A 27,137-nucleotide genomic window follows, 5' to 3' on the forward strand; every position below is an offset into this window, starting at 1 on the left:
ACAGCCTTACATTTGTGTGTTCTCTGGAACAATAGTCAGAAATAACATTTTTAATCCTTTGGATTTGACTTCCTCATCATTGCTCAAGAGACTTTTTATCACTGAAGAACTAAATCCCTTGTGTCCTTCACTGGAGCAGCGCACAGAGTTGGGCCTCACAGGCTAGCTCCTAGCAAGCCAGTAGCAGGGCAGCTGACAGCGGCTGTCTTACCATTGGGAATTGACCTGGGCTTCATTTTGAAACTGCTCTCTGTTCCTCCTCTGGGTGGTGTCTCAATGAAGAGAATGTGTTTTATGGAAACTGCAGTTACAGGACCTTCCTATGGTAGCCAGTGTAGGTTCATTTTACCCACCTTGTTGAGGAACGCCCCCCAGAGTCTTGCCAAAGAGAATTCTGAGTGTGCCTATGGCCCATCTTTTAGGGTTGATATTCCAAAGAGTCCTCCAATTTTAATGAAAATGTATCCAGTCATTTTCTCTGTGCTTAGGTTGGCAATAAGGAGACTAGTAGAAAGATGTAAATTTTATATATTTAAAGACATCATTTCGATTTATAATTTCAACATTAAAATGACAGTGAGCCCCCATTTACCCTAATCTTATCTTCTTGGGTTTTTTTCCCACTAATTCTTTAGGGCCTGAAATGAAATTTAAAGGTGTCTTCCATCCAGTTATAATTTCTCCTGGTAGAATTGAAGAACTAAATGTTGTAAATCACGCATGCAGTGGTAAGTTCTTAAGGTCCTCGCTCTCTTAGTTAAGACACATTAATCAATTTAGTTACTTGTCCAGCAGATAAGCAGACAGAGAATTACTTCTCATTATAACATACACAGAAGTTCTTTTCTAAGAATAACATTCTCCAGATCAGGAGGGGCTTCAGGAAGAATTCTCTAAAGTTATAACAGATATTAATTTCTGAATAGTCAGATGTTTTTACTGAAGAAATTTTCCCTGTGTGCAACATCAGAGAAGGTAAGACTTATTAGTTACTGGGCTAAGTATTGGGTAGAAGATAAAGTTGAACATAGTACAGTCTCTGTTCTCCAGAAGCAGGCAAAGCAAGTTTATATATTAAGCAGCTTACGCACTGGCCTCTCCATTCCTGAAAGGAAGTTGATTTAATGGCAATGATGAGAAGTAAAATAAGTGTGGGTTTGGAGTATAGTCTCTGGAATCTAGTTCTTTACTATGGCAATTAATATGTCATAATTTTATTCAGATTTGTGGAGATTAAACATGATAGAGTTAATAGTACTTGATATAGTGAGTGTTCAAAGAATTTAGTCTTCATCACCTCCAGTCAACTCCCTCACCTCTACTACCACGATACACCGCTTCCATCACCACCACCACCTCCATCACCACCACCTCTACCACCACCATCACCACCACCCCATCATTCCTTCTACCTCTACTGCCAGCATCACCATCATCACCCCCACTACCCCATCACCATCACCACCTCCACCACCACCACTACTACCACCACCAACAAGTAGGACAGCATGTATCTACTCTAAAGATTCCTTGTCTGTGGCTTTGGACTAGTGGACATTTTCAGGTCAGAAGTGACCACATGGCTTTAATTATGCACGACCTTATTTCAGGGCTGACCCTGGGTGCTGGCCTCAGCCTGGCTCAGGTGAAGGACGTCCTGGCCGATGTGGTCCAGAAACTCCCAGAAGAGAACACACAGATATACCATGCTCTCCTGAAGCATCTAAGAACCCTGGCTGGGTCCCAGATCAGGAACATGGCTGTATGTATTTGATGGCAGTAAACTCTGTGGTGACTGTCCCTCAGAAAATATTTTTGTTCTTTAGGAACAAACAAAAAGAATAGCTCTCCAAAACTTGTTTAACCCTTATTTTAGCATTCTTGTTTTTATAATTACAAAACTGAAGTAAAAATAACTCATTATTTTAAAAAGTCTTTAGGGGGCCATATTGTGAGCAGGCACCTAGATTCAGATCTGAATCCTCTCCTGGCTGTGGGTAACTGTACCCTCAACCTGCTATCTGAAGGTAAGTGACAGCTTCTAGTGGGAGATTATTAAATCTGCTTCTCTCACCCCTCTTTCTCTCTGGGGAGGCAGAAAGTCCATTTCTGGAAATGACTCTTCCCTATAATGTTAATGCTTCTTTCTGTCTTTCTGGAGGCTGGAAAGATGCTCAGTCTGATCTTAATCTCACACTCCCAACCTCATCTGTTTCTTTTTGAGACCTTGTGCTAGATATTTTCACATAAAGACCACCCTAGCATTGTGAACATGTTGTGCTGGTTAATGTCCTGATGTGATCTGATGATTGAAAAGAACTATAAGCCATGGAGAACTCTTAGGCCTCATTATTGGAGAGATTCCCCAGCGGGTACAGGAGTGTGTGGCATCCACATCATGTTTTGGGCTCATACTTAATTTGTTCTCAGATGCCTACAGGTCTTTTCCAGCTGAACGGTGGCTGGGCCTCATTCTGTACTTATTTACTTGATTATTGAAACTAAGTCCAGGAATTTTATTTCTCTTTTTTATTTATTATTTTTAGTTATGCCTGACAGTAGAGTCTATTCTGACATATTTATACAAACATGGAGTATATCTTATTCTAATTAGGATAGCAGTATTGTGGATTTAATACGATGTTGGGATTCACTATGAATTTTATATCTCTTATTCCAACTTGAGCAAAATTATTAAAAAGTTTTCCACTTATCAGGGAAAACATTTGGTCATTTTTTGGGGGGATTGGCTTATTTCACTTAGCATGATATTCTCCAATTCCATCCATTTATTTGCAAATGCCATAATATTATTCTTCTTTATGGCTGAATAATATTCCATTGTGTATATATACCACAGTTTCTTTATCCATTCATCTCTTGAAGGACATCTAGGTTGGTTCCACAATCTAGCTATTTTGAATTGAGCCGCTATAAACATTGACGTGACTGTGTTACTGTAGTATGCTGATTTTAAGTCCTTTGGGGATAAACCAAGGAGTGGGATAACTGGATCAAAAGGTAGGTCCATTCCAAGTTTTCTAAGGATTCTCTACACTGTGGGGAGTGAGAGGAGAATGGAGGAACTTTAGATTATGTAGAAGGAAATGAGAGAGAGGGGGTATGAAAAATGGTGGAATGAGACAGACATCATTACCCTATGTACATGTATGATTGTATGATTACACGAATGGTATGAATCTACATTGTGCACAACCATAGAAATGAAATTGATGTATCCCATTTGTGTACAATGAATCAAAATGCAGTCAGTAAAAAATTGAAAAATAAATAATTTTTAAAAAGTTCTAATTGATCCTTTATAAATCTAGAGGCATGTTCTCTTTAAACTATGAACTTTCTATTACCTGCATTATGAAATACCTACTCCTTATATCCTCTGAACTATTAAATTATCTTAAGGAAGAAGATTTGAATTCAGAGTTTTCAATGTAGGTAATATCCCTTTAAAAAGTCATTCCATGAGAAGCAGGTTTTGTCATGGGACTACAACCATCAATAGTTCCTTAGTTTTCATCCCCAGGTCACGTTTTAATATGGCTTTAAACTGTTCCATCTCCCAGTATTTTGCTTAAAGAACTGAAGTTTCTTAAGTGCTGGGAAAAGGTACAAACACATAAGATGACACCTCACTGTACGTAAACTAAGGGGAATTTTAAAATCCACTACTATACCTAGCAGCGTTGCTGGTTATAAACAATAAGTGTTTGTTGACTGACTTGATCAAAATATCAAAAGAGATATTAATATCTACTCCCCATTGGCGAAGCTGGAGGCAAATCATGCTGTTCAGGAAGAGGACTGCTAAGGTCCTGTCCTACCCAAAACTAAGCTGCCCTAAACCAGATATTTTTACCTGTAAGCCAGCAGAGAAGGCAGAAAAGGTGGGGCCTGGGTTGAAAGGAGGGCTGCATGACACTCACGGAGGGTGAGAGTTTTGGGAGCTTGACAACAGTCAGTTTCCCCGGGGTATATGGTAGAATTATTTCCCAAGGTCTGTGAATTTATTTAATAGGCTGAAATTCCAGAGAAAGTGTCATTTCTTTCCACAGAAGGAAAACGACAGATTCCTTTAAATGAGAAGTTTCTCAGCAAGGACCCCAGTGCAGATCTTAAGCCTCAAGAAATCTTGATCTCAGTGAACATCCCCTACTCCAGGAAGGTGAGAAGGTCCTTCTTTAAATGCCCTAGTGTGTTTATTCCAGCATAGGGTGGGCTAAGAAAAGCATCAAGTGTTGATAGGGAAGATAAAAGTCAACTTCAGGAAGTGGCATGAGGTCCTTGTCTTGTAGGACCTGTGAACACTTCCTTTTGCTTGCGTTATGCACTCCCCTGACCTCCTAACATATTTTTTTAAAAAATTTTTGTCCCATGAGGCTTTTTCCCTTCAGGAAACACAAAGACTATACCTCTGCCTGTATCTGGGGTTTGAATGAGGCTAAAAAATACATTTGCAATAGAATTTGGTAAAAAGCAAGGGCTTCGGAGACAAACGGACTCAGATTTCACAGCTGGCTTCAAGACCTGAGCTAATCACTGAATCACTGAGTCTTAGATTCCTCATATGCAAAATGGGAATGATCACACTTGCCTCAGAGGATGTATTTGTTTGCTGGGTTGCCATACAAAGAACTACACACTGAGCAGATGTAATGACGTAGATTTATTTTCTAGAAATGTCAGAGGCTAGAAGTCTGCTCTCAAGGCATCAGCAGGGTTGGTTTCTTCTGCAGCCTCAGACCTGGGCTTTAGATGGCTTGCTTCTCTCTCTGATTTTGCACAGTCTTCCCTCTTTCATGTGTATGTGCAAAATTGCTCTTATAAGAATACCAACCATTTTGGAGTAGGGCCTTTCCTAGTGATCTCATTTTAATTTTAGCTCTTTAAAAACTCTAGTCCCCAATTAGTCACATTTAGAAGTACTGGGGGTTAAAACTTCAACATGTGAATTTGGGGTGGACATAATTCCATCCATAAAAGAGGATGCGATAAGGATCAGATAAGGCAACATACACATACTGCCTGAGGCAGGTGGTTTTCAGTGTGTTTCTACATGCGCCATTTAACGTTTTTTTTTCAGTGGGAATTTGTGTCAGCCTTCCGACAGGCCCAGCGGCAGCAGAATGCACTAGCAATAGTCAATTCAGGAATGAGAGTCTTTTTTGGAAAGGGGGATGGCATCATCAGAGAACTATCCATCCTGTATGGAGGTGTTGGTCCAACCATCATCTGTGCCAAGAATTCCTGCCAGAAACTCACCGGCAGGTAAGGCATCCTATCCTTAGACTCCAAATAACAGAGCAGCCTATTCTATGGGGAGAAGTAATTGTGAGAAGAAAAATGCTTAGTACCTTTCTATTTCATAGCAGGGGATTCCAATAATACTTCATGATTATTTCCCTGTCTTGATTTTAGTGAATTCTCAAGTAGGCATGATGGAAAGAGAGACATGATAGAGAGGGAGCGAGGGAGGGAGAGAGAGAGAGACAGAGAGAGAGAGAGAGGGGTAATGCCAATATCCTTATGGTACATGTACATTCTTTAATGTGGGATAATAATTTATCATGATGAGAAATAGATTATGTGAGTTTGTTCTAAAATTAATTCCAAAATATATTTGCTTACCTGACTTCTTATCTTTATAGGTAACATTAATAGCTAATATTTCTTGAGCATTGACTAGGTGAACTAATAGAGAATAGTGGTTAAAACATGAGCTTTAAACTGTTAGTGAGCCAGACTGCCTGATCCAACTTTCAGCTCAGTCCTCACTACTACCTGATCTCAGTCATCTTACTCAATCTTACAGTACCTCCGTTTCCTTATCTGCCCACTTCATAGGGCAGATGAGATGATTAAACGAGAGAATGAATATACAGAGCTTAAAGCAGAACTTACTTCTCCCAGGCCATGGAGTGAAGAGACGCTGGATGCAGCTTGCAGGCTGATTCTGGACGAAGTCTCCCTTCCGGGCTCAGCTCCAGGTGGGAAGGTGGAGTTCAAGAGGACCCTCATCATCAGCTTCCTCTTCAAGTTCTACCTGGAAGTGTCACAGATTTTGAGGAGGATGGTAAATGGAACTGGTCATGTATTAGCTTTCCCAGGACTGGGGGCTTTGGGGATATCCAAAGGGGAGGCAGCCCGCTGAGTAGAATAGAAAGACGATCCACATCAGAAGTGCCTGGACTTACTGGGCTTCCATCGGTCTGTCTGTGGATGGGTGTGAGTTTGGGGAAGAACTGCAGGTGTAACACTGTGTTGTGCAGGATTTTATTTAACACCACTCAGTTACTTTGTTTCCGACCTGTTGTTTTTCTAGATAATGTTTAGGAAACTGGCTAATGATTTAAATACATTTTCTTCCACTCATTGAGACCCACCCATGTTTGGTTTTCTTCTCTGGGCTCAGCTCCATTTTTCTCACTCACATGGTGATGGTGGCAGCCACGGTCCAAGATTATTTTGAAATGGATCATTGTAGACAAATGGCTTAATATGGTCCCTGGGTCTATAATCACAAAGTTCTGGAGGCTGAGGCAGGAGGATCATGAGTTCAAAGCCAGCCTCAACAACTTAGTGAGGCCCTAGGCAACTCAGCAAGACCCTGTCTCTAAATAAAATATAAAAAAGGGTGGGGGATGTGGCTCAGTGGTTGAGTGCCCCTGAGTTCAATCCTCAGTACAAAAAAAAAAAAAAAAAAAAAAGATCCTTGCTAAGAATAACATTAGCCTCCCTTCTAAAATCAGTCTGGCACATTTGAGGTTATATGAATATCTATCATGGTTCTCCTTCTCAGGACCCAGGTCACTATCCTAGCCTGGCAAAAAAGTATGAGAGTGCTTTGGAAGATCTTCATTCCAGAAATCATTGGAGTACATTACAGTACCAGGTTAGTGGCTTTTTACATTTTCTTTTTAAACTTGGAGTCTGAGCTATAGCACACTGGGAGGTTCCCAGAGCTTCCCAGTGACTCTCAAGCTTAATAGGCCCAAGCACCCCTTCTGGTGAACTCACAGCCTCCTGGAGTACTAATTAAAAGCCCAGAACTGGGCTAGATCTGTAGCTCAGTGGAAGAGTGCTTGCCTATTATGTGTTGGGCCCTGGGTTCAATTCCCAGTACCATGAAAAGAAAAAGAACTATAAACCAATGAGGAAGACTGAAAGCAGATCTAGCAATGGTTATTTTAAAGAATAATGTGTTTCGATTTTAAAGGCCACATGTTTTTCACTGTGGCCTGTGCGGCTGACATGAATGAGCCACTCGCTTGCTGAGTGCTTTCTGCCCTTGGCTTTGTGGTTGTCAAAGCTCAGTCAAAGCTGAGTTCCATGTCAGGACTGTAGGCTGCTCTGGTATCATTCCAGAGAAGCAGAAGACAGTCCCTGGAGGCTGATGAAAATTCAATGACACTTTTTTTGAGAGCTACTGATTGGTTTTGTTCAAACATGGAGATCTTTTACCCACCCAGTCCCTCCTGTTCAAATGATTTTTCTGTGAGTTACATTCTAGAGTTGAATCACATGGGCATTCTAAGAACTGTTTTCAAGTTTTCCTAGTATTGGCTGACTATACAGGAAAACAGAGCTGCTAACAGCTTTCAAAAGGAATTTTCTACCAGAGCATCCTAAAAATATCACCAGAAGTCATTCTGTTGGTAAACTGGATACAATTTGATGTAGTTTTTTTCCTTGAAATTATTATCAAGAAATTTGACTTTGAGAGTTGTATTAAGAACAGAAAGAGTGTTTTTAAAACATCAGTTCAGTGAATCTGTTGTTGGATTCAGTTATAAAACTGAGTATGTTGTAATAAACACTGAAGTTGCTGTATACCCCTTGAGGTTTTAGGTTCAATATGTTCAAAAATTCAAATATGCCAAACAGCATTGGAAGTGAATATTTTGAAAGTTGAAAACAGCTGCCATGTTCCTTGGTGTTCTGTAAAACATGGTATCCTCAATCTTCAACTTATAAATACCCTAACATCACCGTGGCAATGGAATACATTTCAGAAAGAAACAACAAATTTGTTGTTCAAACCATCCAAAGAGAACTGAAAATCTTCACATAGTGGATGACCTTCAAGGAAATTGTTATTATAGATTGCAAGACAAAGGTTTGGATGCAGTATAACTCCCACAGGGATTTGTTTTTGTTTTTTCTATGTCTTTTTTTTCCCCACACATGTATGAACATTCATGTTGTTAGATCAACTTCAGCCCTCATAATGAGCATTTTTCTCCAGATCAGTTTATTTGCATTGAAAGCATTTGACAGTGTTTGTCAGTTTTCCATTATTATAACAAACACCTGAAATAACCAACTTAAAAAAGAAAATAGCTTATAGTTTTGGAGGTTCCAGTTCATGATCAGGCAGACTCACTACATTTAGGTCTCTGGTAGGTGCCAGGTGGCAAAAGTAGAGAGCACACAGCAGAAAAAAATGTTTATTTCAAGCCCAGGAAGCTAAAAGATAAGAAGGAAGAGACTGGTGTCCCACATCCCCTTTAAGGGCACAGCCCCATTGACCAAAAACCTCTCACTCAGCCTCATCTTTTCAAGTTTCCACTACTTCTCAATCACCTCTATTACCTAGGACTTTGGGGGACACTCCAGAACTAAACGACAGCATGCAGCTTCAGTAAATCAGCTGTTTAAGATGACAGGTTTCATCCATGGTATCTTTAGTCATATAAAAGCACAAGGAAGCCATCACATAATCACGTGCTTTCTCCAGCATATTCATCACAAGATGGAAAAAAATTATAAACTCAGCTAAAATAATGCTATATTCAGTTATTCAATAAGATAAAGATATATTTTGGAATTCTCCCTCAATCTTTTGATAAGTCTTACACAGCAAGTTTTCAAAAGACTTTTTTTAATGCTGTGATACTTTTTTTAACAGTAAAAAGTGTTAGTAATAGAAAACTCCCAGAGTCTTTATAGATTCATATGAATTTGTTTCTTTAGTGTCCAAATTTATGAATCACCTAACATTTTGCTTTACAGAATGAAAAAAAAAAAAAAAAAACTCTGAGGATTTTAAAAAATGTGGATAATTTTTCACTCACTTGTGCAAGCTGAGAGCCCAATAACTCAACACTTTGGGGGATATTTTACAGAGGAATCAATTCCTATCATCTGTACCATTTGAAAAAACATACCTGATGGAAACTTCAATTATTTTTTCCTTTTGATCAACATCACCTCAGTACCCTAAAGGAGAAGAAGAGAATTACTGAAAGTTTTTGGTCATGGGGAGGAGGCAGTGAGCTCTATCAAAGGAGTTGGTGTGTGGTGGGACTTCTTCAGATCCCTGCTCATGTCTGAACCACCATACGTAAAATTTGCTTCCATTTTCCTCTATTTTCCTGCATTCGTGGATTGATTAAATTGTTCCTGGGTTCAGTTCTAAATTACTTTTTAAAATAATTCTCTGCTTTCTAGCTTATGAATCAGGATGAACTCAACAAGAACCAAAAGGACTGAGCCAGTATTCCTTTTTTGTGCTTTATATTATGGTCACTACAAAATTGAAGTTTGCATTTAAGTAAAGTTAATATGGACATTTAAACAATAAATGCTTATCAATCCATTTTTACTTTATTGTAAAACAGCACATTTTTATGAAATAGAAATAAGTTCAGTGCATCCTATACACATGCCAAGTCAATTGTAAAAATCACTCCAATTTCTGGACATACTTATCAGCCAAAATTTGGTTGACATTTTACTTCTTATTTACATTTTGAAAACAACTGGGTTATTTTCATTTTCCAAATGATCCACAAGGATACCAAACATGTTCCCGAATTATGCACACCATTCTCTCCTTCCCTTGTGATATTCTAGGCCTATTATCTGCCTGGAGAATTTATGATCTATCTCAAGCTGAAATTTTCTTTTCCTGAGTCCCTTCAGTGGGTGGGCAGTGGGTGAGGACCACTCTTCTGTAGTCCCTTGGGCAGGAGAGGGCTTGGGGGAATTGTATATTTCATAGCTACCTTTACATAAAGTTCACCATTGTAAACATGTCTCCCCTCCACTCATGGGAGTTCTCCAATTAATCCAAATCCAAAAAGAAAAAAAAAAAAAAAAGCCAGGTATCTGCATGAAAAGAAAACATCCTGGATCTGTGGAATCTCAGACAACTTTCCCTTGGCTTCTGTAGAACAAGAGTCCTGGAAGCATTTTCATTGAACCAGGAATCACTTCAAATCTGGAAAATATGTAACGATTAATGAAATGAGACTTAGACATCTCATTTATTGTTATTGTGTACCGAACAGGCTTTCTCAAACTACACGTCCTGGTAATTGAGTGCAAAAACATGTAGATGCCTTAAATCATACAAAGTTGGAAACAGAGCAGGTTCTAGAGCTTCTTTTCCCTTCCAGTCAAGGTTTTGAATTGGTATGTGTTCTGTTGGTGACTTCTGTCTTCCTGCTGTATAATATAGCCTAGTGCAATGGGTTTATCTCAAAAGAAGAATCCCTTCTTGATCCATAGTTCAAGGTGACCCTCTGAACTGCAGTATGGGGAAATGGGTGGGACAGGAATGGGAGATGTCCCTAACTTTGCCCACATCTTCCTGTACTGACCTGATTATGTGCCCCAAGGAAGCCTCTGGGGAGCCTGGCCTCAGCCCTGCACCAAATGCATTGAGTTATGCAAGAGGTTGCCCATTACTGCTTAGCAGGCAGCTCCTCAGCCACAGCCTTTACCCTGGTCTCTAAACTCAGTCTAGATCATGTCTGGTAACCCCTTCTCCTCCTTTCTTCATACTTCCACTTCTCCTCCTAGTACCTGCCCTACTAGAAATGCTAACAGTTCTCTTATCTGAAATGTCAGGGGAAATGTCAAGTTGCTTAGTTTCTGTTTTGGTTGGTACAACATTTTTAAGGTACTCACATAACTGGGAGCAAGTCATTTTACTCTGTGGGTCTCTAAGAAAGAGTAACATCAGTCAATCACTCAAATACCAATTAATCACTCAAATTCAGGTTCATTGTCTACCCAGATTGTCTAAGTTAAGAGTTTTACTGGTTGTATCTTAGAATTCTTCACTCAAAATGGGGGGAAAAAACTTCTCTGGTTGAAACCATACCCTCATTTTCTGTAAAGATTGTCACCATATCATCACACTCTTACAAAATACTCCATATGTTATGTTTACATACAAGCAGTAAGATGAATTTGATAATAAAATTTAAAGAAATGCATGAACAATAGCCAAAACCGCCCCCCCACAATTTTATATGGTCAGGAAGAAAGATCTAAATTCATTTGCTTATGCAAATAGAATTTTCATTAGAGATGTTTGGGACCTATATTCAAAAGAAGTTAAAAATTATAAAAACCGTATGATGGCTACACATTCCAGGTTTCCTATTGAATTATTGGAATAGGCTTATTATCCTGGTGCTATTGTGAATAGTGATTGTTTTCATTCCCTGAAGTGTTCTGGTTTGTGTGTAAACTATATTGTTCCCCTCTTACGGGAGATGTACATAATTTGGTTATTCCTGCTTTCTCTACAGAAATGTAAGACTTATATGTTGATTATCTATTAAACAGAATGTAGACCCAAAGCAGCTTCCTGGAGATCCAATTGGCCGTCCCATCATGCATCTGTCTGGTATTAAGCATGCCACAGGAGAGGCCATCTACTGTGACGACATGCCTGCAGTGGACCGGGAGCTTTTTTTGACTTTTGTAACTAGTTCAAGAGCTCATGCTAAGATTGTGTAAGTAGTCTTTCTCGACAGGCATTAGTGATTGCCTTTTTGTCTAAATCAGTCACATCAGTGGAAACTAATGGAATGAAGAGGGCAAGCTATTTGTTGGTGATGTCCAGTGCAGACTAAAGATGTGATGGGATTGAAATTTAGTATTTACAACAAATTTTCCCTCCATATAATAACTTCCATGTCCCCCAAATTTCTTCCTAGTTGTCTGGCAAAGAATTATGAGAGCGGTTCTTTGACATTTTTACCTCTCTCAGACCTTATTTTCTAATTAACCACATTCTCAATGATCTTTGGAGTCTGTGGCTCTTTTGAGGAACCTGGTGATGTGTGTTGTCATCTAGGTCTATTGATCTATCAGAAGCTCTCAGCCTGCCAGGTGTGGTGGACATTGTGACTGCAGATCATCTTCAAGACGTAAACTCCTTCTCCACAGAGACATTTCTGGCGACAGATGAGGTACTTCAATTTTGCTTTCTGTTTGAAAAATTACTTCCTCAGCTTATGGCACTTCATATTTTCTTAAAGCTAGCATTTAATTTGTTACATCATAAAAGAGTCCAATATACTTTGAACACTTATTATCAAACATTATATTCTAATAGATATTGAATGCATTCAAATATATTCATTTCCACATGTTTACTAGTTATATGGAAGATACTTTGGTGTTTTATATTTTGTAGGAGTAATATAGTATTCTGCTCACAAGTATGAAAAAATTAATAAAAAGAGGATTATGGCAAGTTTTATTCTCAACTCAGCCCCCTGCGAATCCTTGTTATTGCCCCAGTTCCTGTGTGTCCAGATTTTAGGTTTGCATTAAAGTGATATCTCAACTATCAAGCCTTTTCTTATCCTTGAATTCAGATGGTCTATCTCCCTCCCTGAACAATTCTGACTCATTCAAGCACACTGCCACATATTCAGGGTCATTTCTTAAGTGTCTATTTTGTCAGATCACCATAGCTGAACAAGACATGTGGTCCCTTCCCTCATAGAGTTTAAAGTCTGTCTTTAAAAATTGGGCTTTTAATGCACTTTCTTTCTTACATTAAGCTTATTAATTCATATATCTTATCTATTTTCCCTAATAAAAAATTCCTTGAGTGAGGGCCCATGTCTGATTCCCACGTAGCAAGATAAAAGAGTATACTGCTTCCCACATAGCAAGATAAAAGAGTAGAAAAACAGTGATAACGCTATTACCATTCGAAAACTTCAAATGGTTAACTTGGTCTTCTGTATCTCAAGTTACCAGAAAACACATCAAGGACAGGGGTTAGTAAGTTTTCTGCATAACTAATTCAGACATCTCAATTTAATATTTACACAAAAGAGCTTCGAACTTTGAAATAGTCACTACCTCTGGTTCTCACTGGAAGATAAAAATGAAAGCTTGATGACCAGACGTCTGAACTCAAGGTTGAAACTCCCCTGAGGTAGGGCTGTGTAGCACTGACAGAGGGGATGAGAATTATGGTCTGTGTGCAAATGTTAACTAAACTTAAGCGAGATTTCCTGGCTACACCTTGGAACCTGCTCTCTGAAGTGTGCTTATGCAGACTGAGCATTTCAAGGGCCCTGTCGATGTGCCAAGTCACAAGGGCAAAGTCAAGAATCTGTGGAGAGTTAAGAGCAGTGCCATATTGAATGATTGCCTTTGCTGGTTTGATTCCTTTTCTAACATTGATTTATAGCACTTTATGACTTCTAAAAATCTTTTCATTGCAGACATTTTTGTAATCATACACAAAATAGAGACTCCATAGATACATCATCCAGCTTCAACAATCAACATGTTTCATTTCTCTCTCCCCTCTGCCCCCAATGCACCGCACCCAACGACATACTCTTTTGTGTGTGTACTGGATTTAATACTACAGTGTGTGTGTGTGTGTGTGTGTGTGTATGTGTGTGTGACTGGGGATTGAACCCAAGCCCCCACAAATACTAGGCAGCTGTTCTATCACTGAGCTAAGCTCTCCAATCCTGATACCATTTTTTTTTCTGATAATATTTCTGTGTTCACTGTGGAAGAGACACAGTGGTCTAAAGTAGATTTTTTTAAATGAATGCTTAAGTTTGGATGTGAACCATAGAATAAGGTAGGAGAGAGCTCAGCCACCCAGTTCAGACTTTCTTGAGCCTTGGTTGGTTTCCCCCATCTGGCTTTCTATCCTGGTGCCTGTGTGAGCTCCCCAGTCCACCTACCCCACCTGCAGGTGACATGGTATTGAATGTGGCCCCCCTGGAAGGGATGCCCTGTGCTTGGTCATATCTTGGCTAGTGAGTCTCCCATTTTTTTCCTGAGAAGCCTGGGTTCCAGCACAATTTGTGAGCAGAGACTTGCTCACCAGCAGTGTGGTGTAATCACATGAGAAGTCTCCTTCACAAGTCACCCCTTCTATCTCACCCGCTTTGTAGATGAACTACAAATTTTTGGTTCTCCCTCTCCATGAAGTCAGATGCTTCGCCTGCAGATTGGTCCTGAATGTGGTGGGGTAGCCACAGGCTAAGCCACAGGACTGGCTCTCATAAGCCAGCTGTCCCTCAAGAACCCGCTTGACTCGGCCTGGAGCCTGAGTCTTCTGTCCTCAAGGCAGCATCACCCCTCCCCCTCTGCAGCCACCCCTGCCAATGATACAGCAGAGATGTACACTTCCCCAATGCCGCAGGGTCAGCAGCTTCTATAGGCATGGGCAGATGCGAAGGGGTCATTTACTGTGTATATCAAGCCTTGGGCTGGGCGGTGGGGAGGAGGAGATAATGACTGAATACCTGCTCTCCTTGACAACAAAGGTCTTTCTGTGTCGTAGGTGTTTTGTGTGGGTCAGCTTGTCTGTGCCGTGATTGCAGATTCTGAGACTCAGTCAAGACGAGCTGCTAAGCAAGTAAAGATTGTTTACCAAGATGTGGAGCCTCTGATCCTGACAATTGAGGTAATGAGTTTGAGGTGGTGCCAGTTTAGGGACTGGAAGAGCAGACATCAGAAGAGTATCAGTTCAAAGTTAAAATGCTTTGGGTATAGTAGCAGGAAAATCTGATTCAAAGGGACTTCCCAACACACAGGGACTCTGTCAGCTCAAACTAGATCAGTATGAACAATTTCTCCAGTTTCTCTCTGCCTTTCTTCTCTGCTGCCCCCAGTATACTGTGGATAAGCCTACGGGCTTATCCCTTGTGCACACAGATGGCAACTGGGAATCCTGGACTTCCTTGTTCATGTTCAGTGAGAAGAAGAACCTGTTGTCCTAGCATTCCAGTAACATATCCTGAGACCACCCTAATGAGGCCACTTGGGTCACATAGTGAATTAATGACTGCTCAGAAAAATGTAGGAGCTGTTTGTTAGCACTGAGGCTGAGTGTGGGGTCCAATTCCTTTGTAATGCATGAGCTATATAGAGCGAGTGCAGGAAACCTAAACAGAAATCTGAGCATTGCTTGGAAAGGGGAAGGTGAGAAGAATGTTGGATGGACAGCCAGCAATGTCCAGGACAGGGGATCCATCCTATAGCTCTGATTCACCTCCTCTCAGGATCCAGACTGATTAGATCTTCTATGAAGCAAATACTGGAGACACTACTTTCAGATACTTAAATGCATATCCTAAATGAATGTGGACATAGAGCATATAATGCCTATGGGAATTTTGGCAACTCGAACAAATTAGAGAGTTGCATTTTCTATCCTAATTTTAGATGGAGGTTGGAAGTGTATAGAGTGGTAAGAACCATCTCTGTGAAACAGTAAGTGTTCTGAATATTCCTTTGCTTCTTATAATCTACTGAATAAGGGAAGTATGAAACCTCCCGAGTAGACTAGGTTCAGTCCTTGCAGGCTGCATGTACTCTGAGAACTCAGGATTACCCTTGCAACATAATGAACACATTGTTCTCTAGGTAACTAGCATGACCTGAGGTAGAAAGAGGAAATGACTTGGCCAAGGTCAGTGTCACCATGAGAACCTGGCCTTGGGAATATTTGCTGTCATGAGATTTTAGACCTAGGAACGTGGTGTTTGTTTCTAGAAATTTTCCTTTGTATTTTAAAATTAAAATAAATAATGTCAAGATAATAAAAATGTAGAAGTTTGGTTTACACCTTGCAAATGTCCCTGGCCAGATTCAAATTCAAACATGCTATTTCTTTCTCAGGCCCTGTCATTCTTATGTTGCCTGTATTCCTTTCCTCAAATTTTGCTTCTGAATTCAAATTACTTCTTAAGAAATTATTTACATAATACTTCATAATTTTTTTGTAGTCCTTTCCCAGTACAAGTGACTGAATAGCTACCCTTCCCTTCCCCACCTTCCAGCCAAATGAAAGTCCAATAAACAATTAGATACCCTCCTCCCCTATCTTTCCCCCTCCAACCCGAAGATCCCTAATTGTCTGTCAGAGAATATCAGCATTATGGAAAAGAGTTACCTCCCACTTGGTCAGAGGCTAAGTTCTCCAAGGCCAGTCAACTGGATCAGAGTTGATTTAATCAAAGTTTATAATAGGAAGCTATGCCTGGTTCCCTATGTGTTAAAGTCCTGGTATCACTTTCCTGGCCAAGGGATATTCAGGAAATTGATTCAGAGTTATTCAAAGAACAGGAAGAAAGTGAAGTTGAAAAAGATTAAACTTTTAAAAAATGGAATTTACAAAATTTAGGTTCTTTCTTCAATTTGGAATATCTGAGTCTTCAATTAATAAGAAAAGCACTTGAGTGTGAATTAATTCCAATAGGAAGTATGTTATCAAACAAAATAGGATAACAACAAACACAACTGTCACTAACACTAAAGTTGAACCTGGTTCGAGCCTGGTTTTGGTAGTTTGAATTGGGAAACTCTATCAAAACTCTTGGATGCAGGGGGAAAGTTGAGGACCATGGTGAAAAAATATGCCCCCCACCAGAGTCTCTCCTTAAGCATCATCATCAACAGCTCCACCAGAGCTGGCACCTATGCAGAGCTCTGCATGTGTGGCATGGGTCTATGGTGGTTTGAGTATTACCTCACTCAGTGTTCACACAATCCTATGATGTCAAACAACTGCTATCACCGTGCTGATGAGGAAACTCAAAGACAGTTACCCAAAGTCACACAGCTAACTGTAATAGGAGCAGTCAACAATTTGTCAAACAGCCTGGGTCTCACACTGGAAAAAACAAACAAACCCATTTTGTCAGTGGAGGAAACAACAAGATGACAAAAGAGCATCCCTATAAGGTAGGTAGACAGGGTAGGTCCAGATAGCTACTGGTAGCCAGAGGGATCCAGAGTTAGGAGAACCCCCAACTTCCAGCAGGTGGAAATGTCATGGATGAACGATAATCCATGGTGGATATGCTGGCAGGAACTCACATGTCCCATTCACCAGTAGACACATAAATCACAGTAAAATAAATTCCTTGGGATAGGTAAGAAAACCTTGGGTAAGAAAAAACCAATCTAGGCTATTGTAGCTATGTTTATGTGTACGCCTGCAGTCCTTCTCTGGGCACCAGGAAGCCAGTGTGTAAGGGGATTGGTGGCACCTGGACAAGGCTTGTAATAGACACTTACTTCTAGTACTAGTGGTCCCAGGTACGCCACTGCCCTCTGCAAATGAAGTGCTCATCTCTCCAAAGGAGGAGGGTGAGGCCAGCAGGCAGAGCCACCATGATCCCAATCATTATTAGTGTCTTCAGTTAGCTTTTATTGAACACGTACTATATGCCACACAAGCTCTTTACGTGTCTCATTTCACAGCCTTCTTGGACCTATATGCACAACTGTTACTTCCATTTTCAGATAAGACTCATAGAGGGGAAGTAACAGCCCACAGTAAAACAACTGGTAAGTGGAGAAAATGGATATCACTCTGGGCAGAGCCCCAAATCTGAACCAGTGTGCTATGTGGCCGTGACTACATAAAATAAGTTGTGGATTGAAGAGAATAATCTGCCTGGAAAATACTAGTTCCATTCTGAGATCACCTCAGTGCCAGGTTTTTTCTGCGTATACTCAGTTTCTTTGGACTCAACAGGCACATTTTCCATTGGCTCCTTGGGGAGTCTCCCAGGCCTGGTCCATAGCTCATAGGATTTCAGGGAAAGTGCTTTGATTGGGAACAGGAGGAGTATACTGCCCAGACTCTGAAATGTGCCCCAGGATGTGGCTACTGCCCTAGGACTGAATCTCTTGCTCAGGCTGCTCACTTCTCTTTTCTCTTTCTAGGATGCTATACGCCACAAGTCCTTCTTCAAGACAGAAAGGAAACTGGAATATGGAAACGTCGATAAAGCATTTAAAGTGGTTGATCAAATTCTTGAAGGTAAAACTATCTGAAAAAATAGGGGGAGGGGAAGCAACCCAGGAAGCCTTCTGAGCAGGCCTAGTTTAAGGCTTCCTTTGCCTTCCAAAAATCACCTGATAGGTTTGATGGGTGTGACCCCGTGGAATAGGCACTTCATTCACAGACACATTTCCCTGTGTCTTTGGTATGGGCTTTAAAAGGAACCCTGACACTGAGATTATTTTTCCTAAACCTGCCCTGTCAGGCAAGGTACCAGTAGACACTTTCATATTTTAGTGGCTTTTTGGTTTTTAAGGGCCTCATTAAAGTGTAAATATGCCTGGAGAAATCACTCCTAAGCCAATAGTGGGATAAAAATTGTATCTCAAGGATTAGCTGATCAAGTTGGTTTCCATCCTAAAGAGTAGAGATCAACACCCTAGGGTGAAGGGAGAGGGCTGTGGGTGAGGCTATAGGGGTGGGCAGCACAATGCAACAAGGTGCTAAAACTTTGCTAACTTGACAGGTATGGTGGTGCACACCTGTAAGCCCAGCTGCTTGGGAGGCTGAGGCAGGAGGATCTCAAGTTCAAAGCCAGCCTTTGCAACTTAGTGAGGCCCTAAGCAACTTATCGAGACCTTGCTTCAAAATAAAAAATGCAAAGGGCTGGGGATGTGGCTTAGTGGTAAAGTGCCCCTGGGTTCAATCTCCAGTACCAAAAAACTTTTCTAATTTCACAGGTTTTAGCAGGAACAGCTCTATCTAATATTGTTCTAGTCCTGTTTATTTTATTTTATTTTTTTTCCAATTCTTTTTTTTTATTGTATACAAATGGGATACATGTTGTTTCTCTGTTTGTACATGGAGTCAAGGCATACCATTTGTGTAATCATAAATTTACATAGGGCAATGATGTTTGATTCATTATTTTTTTCCCTTCCCCCCCACTCCTCCCACCCCTCTTTTCCCTCTACACAGTCCTTCCTTCCTCCATTCTTACCACCCTCCTCATCCCTGTTTATTTTAAATGAAGTGAATATTGAACAAAATACCTTCCAAGTGGATTGGTACTACCAGTACTATGGCAAGCCTTGAATTTAGGCCTAGTGATGACCTGGGGGTTCTCATATGTTGTTAAAAATGGAAGTTAAGATCTTAGATCTCGAAATTTTAATGTTTATGTTATGTAAGTGAGACAGAATCTGTTCATTCTGCTGTTCTCTTTGTGCGTGCATGTGTGATACTTACTCTACACGTTACATTTTGGGTTCAGATTTTCTTTACTCAGATTTTGTTTAAGATAGGAAGTCTAGAGTCCAATACAAAATATTTCCTTGAGAATCTTCCCCAAACAATTTACAAATCACTATTATTGGGTAAGTTTAAACATTTTTTAAAATTCTGCCTTCCATCTATGGATGGATGACCATTCATATTTTTATTCCAATTCCTTCATTTCCTGCCTCCCAGCCTTCCTGTGGGGTTATTTGAACAGTTTTTGGAATTCCATTTTTTTTTTTATCTGTAGTGATTTGGAGTACATCTCCTTGTATAGACTTTTTCTTTAGTGGTAACTCTCTCTATATAGATATAGATAAATAGATATATAGATAACTATGATAAATATATATAAATAACCATGATATATTTATATATCACATGTATTTATAGTCTGTGATATCATATATATGTAGGTATATATATATGAAATATATCAAGATTTTGCTAGTTTAAGTGTAAATCTTACCTCCCTTTCTGTCCCTTTATTCTTCTCCATTCATAATAATTGTCTTAAAAATTTCTTCTACATCCTTTGGGAACCACATGAAGCACTGCTATAACTATGTTTTAAACACAATTTAGAAAACTCAAGAGGAGAGTTGTATTTACCTATATTTTTTATTCTGAAGTTGTTTCTTCTTACAGACATTCGAAGTTTCCTTTTTTAAAGTCATTTCCTGCCTATTTAAAAAGAACTTTCTTCAGTCATTATTTTAGGGTAGGTCAGTTGAAAACAAATTCTTGGTTTTCCTTTGGTTGAGAATGACATGATTTCCATTTCATTCTTTTTTTTTTTTTTTTTTTTGTGGTGCTGGGGATTGAACCCAGGGCCTTATACATGTGAGGCAAGCACTCTACCAGCTGAACTATATCCCCAGCCCCTTCCATTTCATTCTTGAAGAATTTTTTTTTTTTATTTACTGGATATAATTCTAAGTTGATAGGTCTTTTAGCACTAGAAAAATTTGGTGCCACTTTCTATGGTCTCCATGGTTTCTGATGAGAAACCTGCTCTTTTTTCAGACAGAGGATTGAAGGCAGGACCTTGCACATGCTAAGCAAGTGCTCTACCACTGAGCTACACCCCCAACCATTAGTAATAGGCTTTCACAGGGCTTTTTTCCCTGTCTTTTCCCATTAATGATTTTGGATTGCTGGCTTCTCTAGATCCAAGACTGGCATGCATGTGGCAAGCATTAACAAGAATTGCAAAACCCACTGAACCCACTACTATATCTTTACTTGTGTTTCAATTCCTAATCAGTCTGTCTTCTCTCCTCCTAAGTCTTCTGTCAAATTGAAATTAAAAAAATAATAATAAAGATAAATCACCAAGAAAGGATTTATTGGGAAATAAAATTCAAGAAGAATTGCAGTCTGGGAGATACACATGACTAGTGGTAGCCTCTGCTTTGTCCAGAGAATAAAGGAGAAGTTAAGATTTTACTGGGGATGGAAGGGTATTCAAGTTGTTTAGCGATAAGGCCCCTGGCACAGCAGTGATGCTGGCATCTATAGCATGTTGTGATTGGCACATGTCGATGGTTGGTAGGTTAGACTTTTAATCTATTAATCCTGGGGTTACAGTTAGGCCCTTGTAGTTTGGGGCTGGGCTTGCAAGACAGTTGTAGAACAGGCATTTGTGACCTGAGTGTTTCTCCTTATTGTCCTCTGGATACCATTTCATTTGGGGAATGACAAAAATGATTCCATTTGGTGTAATCAGCTCTCACACTTGTGTTTGTTTATACATAATGTATTTAACAGGAGGAACAGGGAGAACTATAGCTCTTCCATCTTGCCTTGGAACTAAATGCCTCCTTGCTATCATTTTTTGACTCTAGAAAGTCACGCATCTTTCCTTAGGGCTCTGTGGCCTGGCTTGGCAGACACTGCAGATTTCCCTACAGTACTCTCTTTCAACTCTTCAGACATGCTGAAAGTTAAACATCCTTGTTTGCTACACTTCACTATGTAGCCTGCTGCCTCAGCAGGTGTGTCAGTGGAGTTCCTGAGAAACAGGATAAGCTGGGGGGCACTACCTGTTCTTTCTGAGTGCTTCCTTGACTTCCAGGAATTTTCCTCTAACAGGTGAAATACATATGGGAGGTCAAGAACATTTTTATATGGAAACCCAAAGTATGCTTGTTGTTCCCAAAGGAGAGGATCAAGAAATAGACATCTATGTGTCCACACAGAGTCCCAAATATATACAGGTAATATGGGGCCACTGTGCAGGGGGCACGGCTAAATGGTTTCTGCCACAAAACCTACCAAGATCAAATATATAAATGCAAAAATGTCATTTCTTCAGGAACCAAAGAAATATTGAGTACTAATAGGTATATTGGTTTGGGTATTAATAGCAATGTAATTTCCAAACTTTTTGGGTTTTATTAGGTAGGTGCCTTTTGTTTATAAATCTAATACTTTAAAACCAGTTATGCAATCAGCAGGTCTCTTTCACTCTGCTCTTAGCACTGTTTAAGAAAATAAGAGAAAAAAGGGGAAGGCCTGTCCTCCAAAGCTTATAGTATCCAACTCTCAAGAAGCAGGTAGGGAGCAGTATTGGAAAAAGTACGGGCAGGTGCTAAATCAGCTAAGTCAAAATTAACATGGGTAGAGGAATGCAGAGAAAATGACCCAGGATTCTCAAACACACCCAAACAAAAGCCTTAAGTTTGGATTTAGAGTCAGAGTAAAGTTTGTTCACTTTCCTTTTGAAGTTTGCTTACTTGGTAAGAGAAGAGAGGGCATTTCCAGACCATGTCACAACAAGATCGCATGCCACTCATTCATTCCTACTCATCTCTTCTTCAAGCAGTTGTTGCTTGTGTCCCCTCTCCCAGGCAACATGTTTGCCAGTAAGGAGGGATGACACTTCCTGAGCTGGGATGGAGGACATGAGATGGGGAGGCTAGGTGTAAGCATGGGGGTGGAAGTAAGGGAAGCAAAGGGTCTTGATCCAGCAGGTCCTAAGGAGCCAGTGCTGTTACCAGAGCAGCAGGAATGTGAGTGTGGTCAGTGGAGAACAAGGCCCTGTAGAAGGCGGAGCACTCAGAAAGGGTCAGATGAACTTCACCCCAGTCCTATCTGATCTTCACTCCCTGTGTGACATTGGACCTGTCTATTTCAGACTCCCCATCTGTAAAAATCAGTTGTTAAGACTAAAGGACTTCAAAGCAAAAATAATGGCACCTGCATCCAGGGAAGACCAATGGCTCCACTTTCCTAGTAATCCAAATGGGGTGAGAAGTGTGCATGCTTCAGTGGAGACAGCAGAATGCAGGGGAAAGATCCAAGCTTGGAGAGGCTTGGAAAGCCACAAAAATCTTGCAGCTTCAGGAAACACATCCCTAGGGATAGTGTGAAAGGATACTTTGGGTGTGATTCATTGGGAAAATGCAAAAAAAAAACCAAAAGACAAAAAACCACTAGTCCAAAATTATCCACTGATATTGAAAGAATTATTTAATAATAGTTTTGGCAGTACCACTATAGGCAAGTATTGCTGAGATCAATTAGGGATGCTTGCTAAGGTTATTGGACTTTTTTATATAGCCACATGGTTTATATAGTATATACAACATGATGGAATCAAAATGTGTAGTGATTGTCACACTCCTGTTTCAGCAAACAGTTTCTTTTTGGTAAGGTTGTGGGTGTGAGTGATGGTCACAATTAAGTCCTTGCCAAAGATGGGTCAGATTAATGAAAGTTGTTATCATTCACAGGATGTAGTTGCCTCCGTCTTGAAGGTCCCTGCTAACAAAGTCATGTGTCATGTAAGACGTGTCGGTGGGGCATTTGGGGGAAAGGTGGTTAAAACCAGCACCATGGCAGCCATCACTGCATTTGCTGCCAGCAAGTAAGTGGAGAAAATCTTCTGAATATATTGAAAATAAAATGGAGTCAGACTGAAAATTTCGATACCAGGATTAATGAGGAAGAATCTAAAACCGAGATTTTAAAAAATCATACATGATACACAAACGGCACAAATGAACTGCCAGCTTATGGCAACTCCTTTGTCTCTATTGTCAAGCTATGAGACCAAAATAAGAATCAATTACTGATAAGAATGAAAGCCACAGAAAAACATTAGAATGCCTGGAAAGTAGACAGAAATAGGTCCTGAATGAATGGGGTTACTTGTTCTTAGCATCTGTTAGAGCTTTTGAAGCATATGTATGACCTTTTGAAGTACACACACACACACACACACACACACACACACACACACACACATATACACACTTTTGAAATATATGTAGATATAGATATGTATATATGTGTGCATATATATATTTTCTTGGTTGATTTAAATAGAGACTTTGCTTTTGTTAGGTTTATTTATGTCATTTTCCTTTGAGAATCTCAAAAAAAAAATCATCATAGGAAATTGTCTTTGGAGCAGACACACCTAAAAGACTTAATACCTTTGCAGAGTAATATAGGTCAGTTCCTCTAGCTCAGAAGCAGAGACCTTAATTCTAGACCTGTCCCATTTGGGAGTACTTGGCAGTCAGACCCCATCTGTTTTCCTCCATTTGTAACCAGACTGAAGTGCAGCCTTAAGACTTTGCCTATAGTCGGATGTCTTTATGACAAAGGAAAATGTCCCCTTGAATATCCTGGAGCCTCTGGCACCCAAGAGCCTCCCTCTAAGAAATAGCAAATGCCAGATGTCATGCCTTCACCAAACAGAGGGGAGTTACCACATTTCCTGGAGGTTAGCAGAGGCCAGGTGTGGGGAGTAGTTGTTTTGTTATGTGTGTGGATGCCACTCAAGGTCTCACTAGGAGCTGTGTAACCCCAGATAACACCTTCCTTGTAAGAATTTACATCTCTTGCTTTTTTTTTTTTTTTTTTTTTTTTCCTGTTTCAGACATGGTCGAGCAGTCCGCTGCGTTCTGGAACGAGGAGAAGACATACTGATAACTGGAGGCCGCCATCCATACTTTGCAAAGTACAAAGTGAGCTGAAGATGGGTGGAGGGAAGGATTTGCTACAAACAGAACATGACAGAAATGCAGTGGGTGGCATTTAGCTACTTCCTAATGGGGAGTCACAGTGAACAAATCAACAAATGGCACTTCTATTTAACATTCTATTCCTTGTGCTGATTATTTAATTACTGGCTGATCCAATGAAGCTTTTCTGTTTTGCTCAAAGATGTCAATTTGAGAAAAAAGGACTAACTGGCATTGGACATAACACAGTGAATAATTAGAAAACCTGTGAGCTTATGTGACCATGAAAGTAGGTCTAATAACTACTTACTTGTACAATAAAAGAGGTAAAAATAGAATAATTCCCATAACAATAGTGTTATGTGAAATTGGAATTATTTGCAAATGACTTCCTCATTTTTTAATGTATCAAGGGTATTTTTGTAAAACTGTGCTCTAGAAATTCCTAAAAAACTTTCCATAGTAGAAAATAATTATTATTTTGCTTTGAAAGAGGTAGTTCTACTTATCAAAGTGGGCTAACTAACAACTAAAAACTCTCAGGGTCTTAAGTCTTTATTATGTGATTTCTTGGACAAGTAACAACCCAATGTAATCAAGAGGGGCTAGGGGAAGAACTCTGTTCCACAAAATTATTCAGAGACTCAAGCTTTTTTCATCTAGTGCTACCAACATCCCTTTTAATCGTAGTGTCTAATATGGCAGGCACTAGGCCATTGAAATGGCCATTGAAATTCACATTTAAGTGAACTTAATTAAATAAAAACTAAAAACATTAAAAATAAAAAATAAAAACATTAAATAAAACTAAAATTCTGTTCCATAGTTGCATTTACATCATTTTAAATATTCAATAACTACTCATGGTTAGTACTGGACAGTGCAGACACAGAACCTTGCCATCATCACAGAAAGTTCTACTAGATGACTCTGCCCAGGGACTCTGAGTCCTCTACAGACTTTTCTGCAATAGACAAGGAAAGAGAAAGCACATGGAGTGATGTGCAAGGTATTTCTCACACCAGGTCTGTAAGAGGTGAACCTTGCTTCTATTCCAGGTGTCTTTGGCCAGAGCTTTGCTCCCTAACTGAAAGTGTGGTTGGCAAATACATCTTCCTGTGTGCCTAGGATGGAGACCAAAAGACTTGTTGCATGTGTATCATGGTCTCTACAAGAGTCTACCTGAACATATATTTTTAGAAACTAGCAAACGAATCTATTTTACTCTAAGCTGCATTTTGCACTCAGTTTAGTTCAAAAGGATTCATTAGAGTGAACTTTGTCTTGAAAAGATTATTTTTTGGAGAAGGAGGAGAGGAGAAAACTTATGATATAATTATGCAATCATAAATAACTGCCAGTTAAAAAATGAAGCACATGTAGCAAATCTATGGGGAAAGGTGAATATGAGTTAGAGTATGTACAAAAGACTTCTTAGAAGAGGTAAAACATAAATGGACCTTCAAGAATGAATAGGTACCAAAAAAGTATGCCAGGTGCTGGAACTAGTAACAGGAATAATGCAAAGGTGGAATGAGCATGGCATGTTTATAGGGGTAAGGGTAGCAGGAAGGGTGCATTAGAACACAGAGCAATTACCAGAAGATAGTGAAAATAAGATCAGTTGGATTAGGCAATGCAAGACCAAGATGGGCCTAGATTTCCAAAATGGGGAGTTTAAACTTTATCTCACAAGAAAAAGTGAGACTGAATAGATTCTTGATCAGTCAAGTGCCATAATTAAACATGGATGCATCATGGAGGGCAATTTGATGAGATAGGGCAGGATGGCCTGAGGGAGGAAGATGGGCAGATGAACCAGTAGGAAACAGCTGATGCGTTCAGACATGAGGCATTTGATATGATAGTAAGAGGCAGAAGAAATGAGTTCTAGAGTCATTGTTGTGTAAAATGAGATAGGATTTGGTGAAAAACGTGGCAAAACACAACGGAGAATAAAACCACAAGCATGAATTGGCAATTTCTAGAAGAAAGAGTCAAGTTGAAAGAGAACCAACCTGGAATGACAATGAACTGGTTTATGTAAGTGTTAGAGAAGAAGTGATGATAGGATGTTGAAACACAAATGTCCTTCACTAATAGGGGACTTTGTTGAAAGAACTAGATTATAATTGTAGAAGTCATCACCACAGTGGCAATTAAAACTATGAGAAGATAATGTTTTCCAATGGAAAGTACTGTGAGAACAGGAGATAATATTCATAATATTTATAATAGTAATATTAATAATTTATACGTAGAACATCTGCTGTGTGTTGCTCATGTGCCTATAATTTTCCATGTATTACTTTGTTTATTTCCATTTCACAGAGAGCTTTTCTGAGGTCACAGAACTAGTTATATATCCAAGAACTTACTGCCAAGTCTACATGATGAAGCTTTTTCCACATGTGGGGGGTTCACAAGTGACAAAGTACACTTTAGAGAAATTTGATTCCTAGTGTTAGTATCAAAGATCAGCTCTCTCTGCACAGGTTGGATTCATGAACGATGGCAGAATCTTGGCCCTGGACATGGAGCACTATAACAATGGGGGTAGCTCCCTCGATGAGTCATTATGGGTAAGTGTTTTAAAAAGCAGACCTGTGGGCTGAGGGTATAGCTCAGTTGGTAGAGTGCTTGCCTCGTAAGCACAAGGCCCTGAGTTCAATCCCCAGCACTGCAAAAAAATAAAAATAAAAAGAAAGCTTGCATTCTTCAAAGAGTATTACACAACATGATTTATATCAGAAAAAGATGTTCAATTATTAAATAATATCTAATTATAAAAGCATAGAGTCCATCATTGCAAGGATAGCCAAGTTTCACTCACTGGTACCCAC

The 27,137-nt window shown here is 39.7% G+C and overlaps 1 protein-coding gene across 2 annotated transcripts in view; it reads left to right on the forward strand.

The window, feature by feature from the left end:
• Window positions 1–27,137, forward strand: part of Aox1 (aldehyde oxidase 1) — a 65,845-nt gene that overhangs the window by 18,574 nt on the left and 20,134 nt on the right. For both annotated transcript variants that reach the window (XM_047546807.1, XM_047546808.1), the window contains exons 10-24: window positions 636–728; window positions 1,611–1,762; window positions 1,934–2,027; window positions 4,074–4,183; window positions 5,102–5,286; window positions 5,929–6,091; window positions 6,818–6,910; window positions 11,599–11,768; window positions 12,113–12,227; window positions 14,588–14,710; window positions 17,983–18,079; window positions 21,413–21,537; window positions 23,056–23,189; window positions 24,210–24,297; window positions 26,790–26,876. In XM_047546807.1, coding sequence (XP_047402763.1) covers window positions 636–728; window positions 1,611–1,762; window positions 1,934–2,027; window positions 4,074–4,183; window positions 5,102–5,286; window positions 5,929–6,091; window positions 6,818–6,910; window positions 11,599–11,768; window positions 12,113–12,227; window positions 14,588–14,710; window positions 17,983–18,079; window positions 21,413–21,537; window positions 23,056–23,189; window positions 24,210–24,297; window positions 26,790–26,876 — 1,829 coding nt within the window. The remainder of the gene's footprint in view (window positions 1–635; window positions 729–1,610; window positions 1,763–1,933; window positions 2,028–4,073; window positions 4,184–5,101; window positions 5,287–5,928; window positions 6,092–6,817; window positions 6,911–11,598; window positions 11,769–12,112; window positions 12,228–14,587; window positions 14,711–17,982; window positions 18,080–21,412; window positions 21,538–23,055; window positions 23,190–24,209; window positions 24,298–26,789; window positions 26,877–27,137) is intronic.

This window comes from Sciurus carolinensis, chromosome 3 (genome assembly GCF_902686445.1).
Source record: "Sciurus carolinensis chromosome 3, mSciCar1.2, whole genome shotgun sequence".
Lineage (NCBI taxonomy): Eukaryota > Metazoa > Chordata > Mammalia > Rodentia > Sciuridae > Sciurus > Sciurus carolinensis.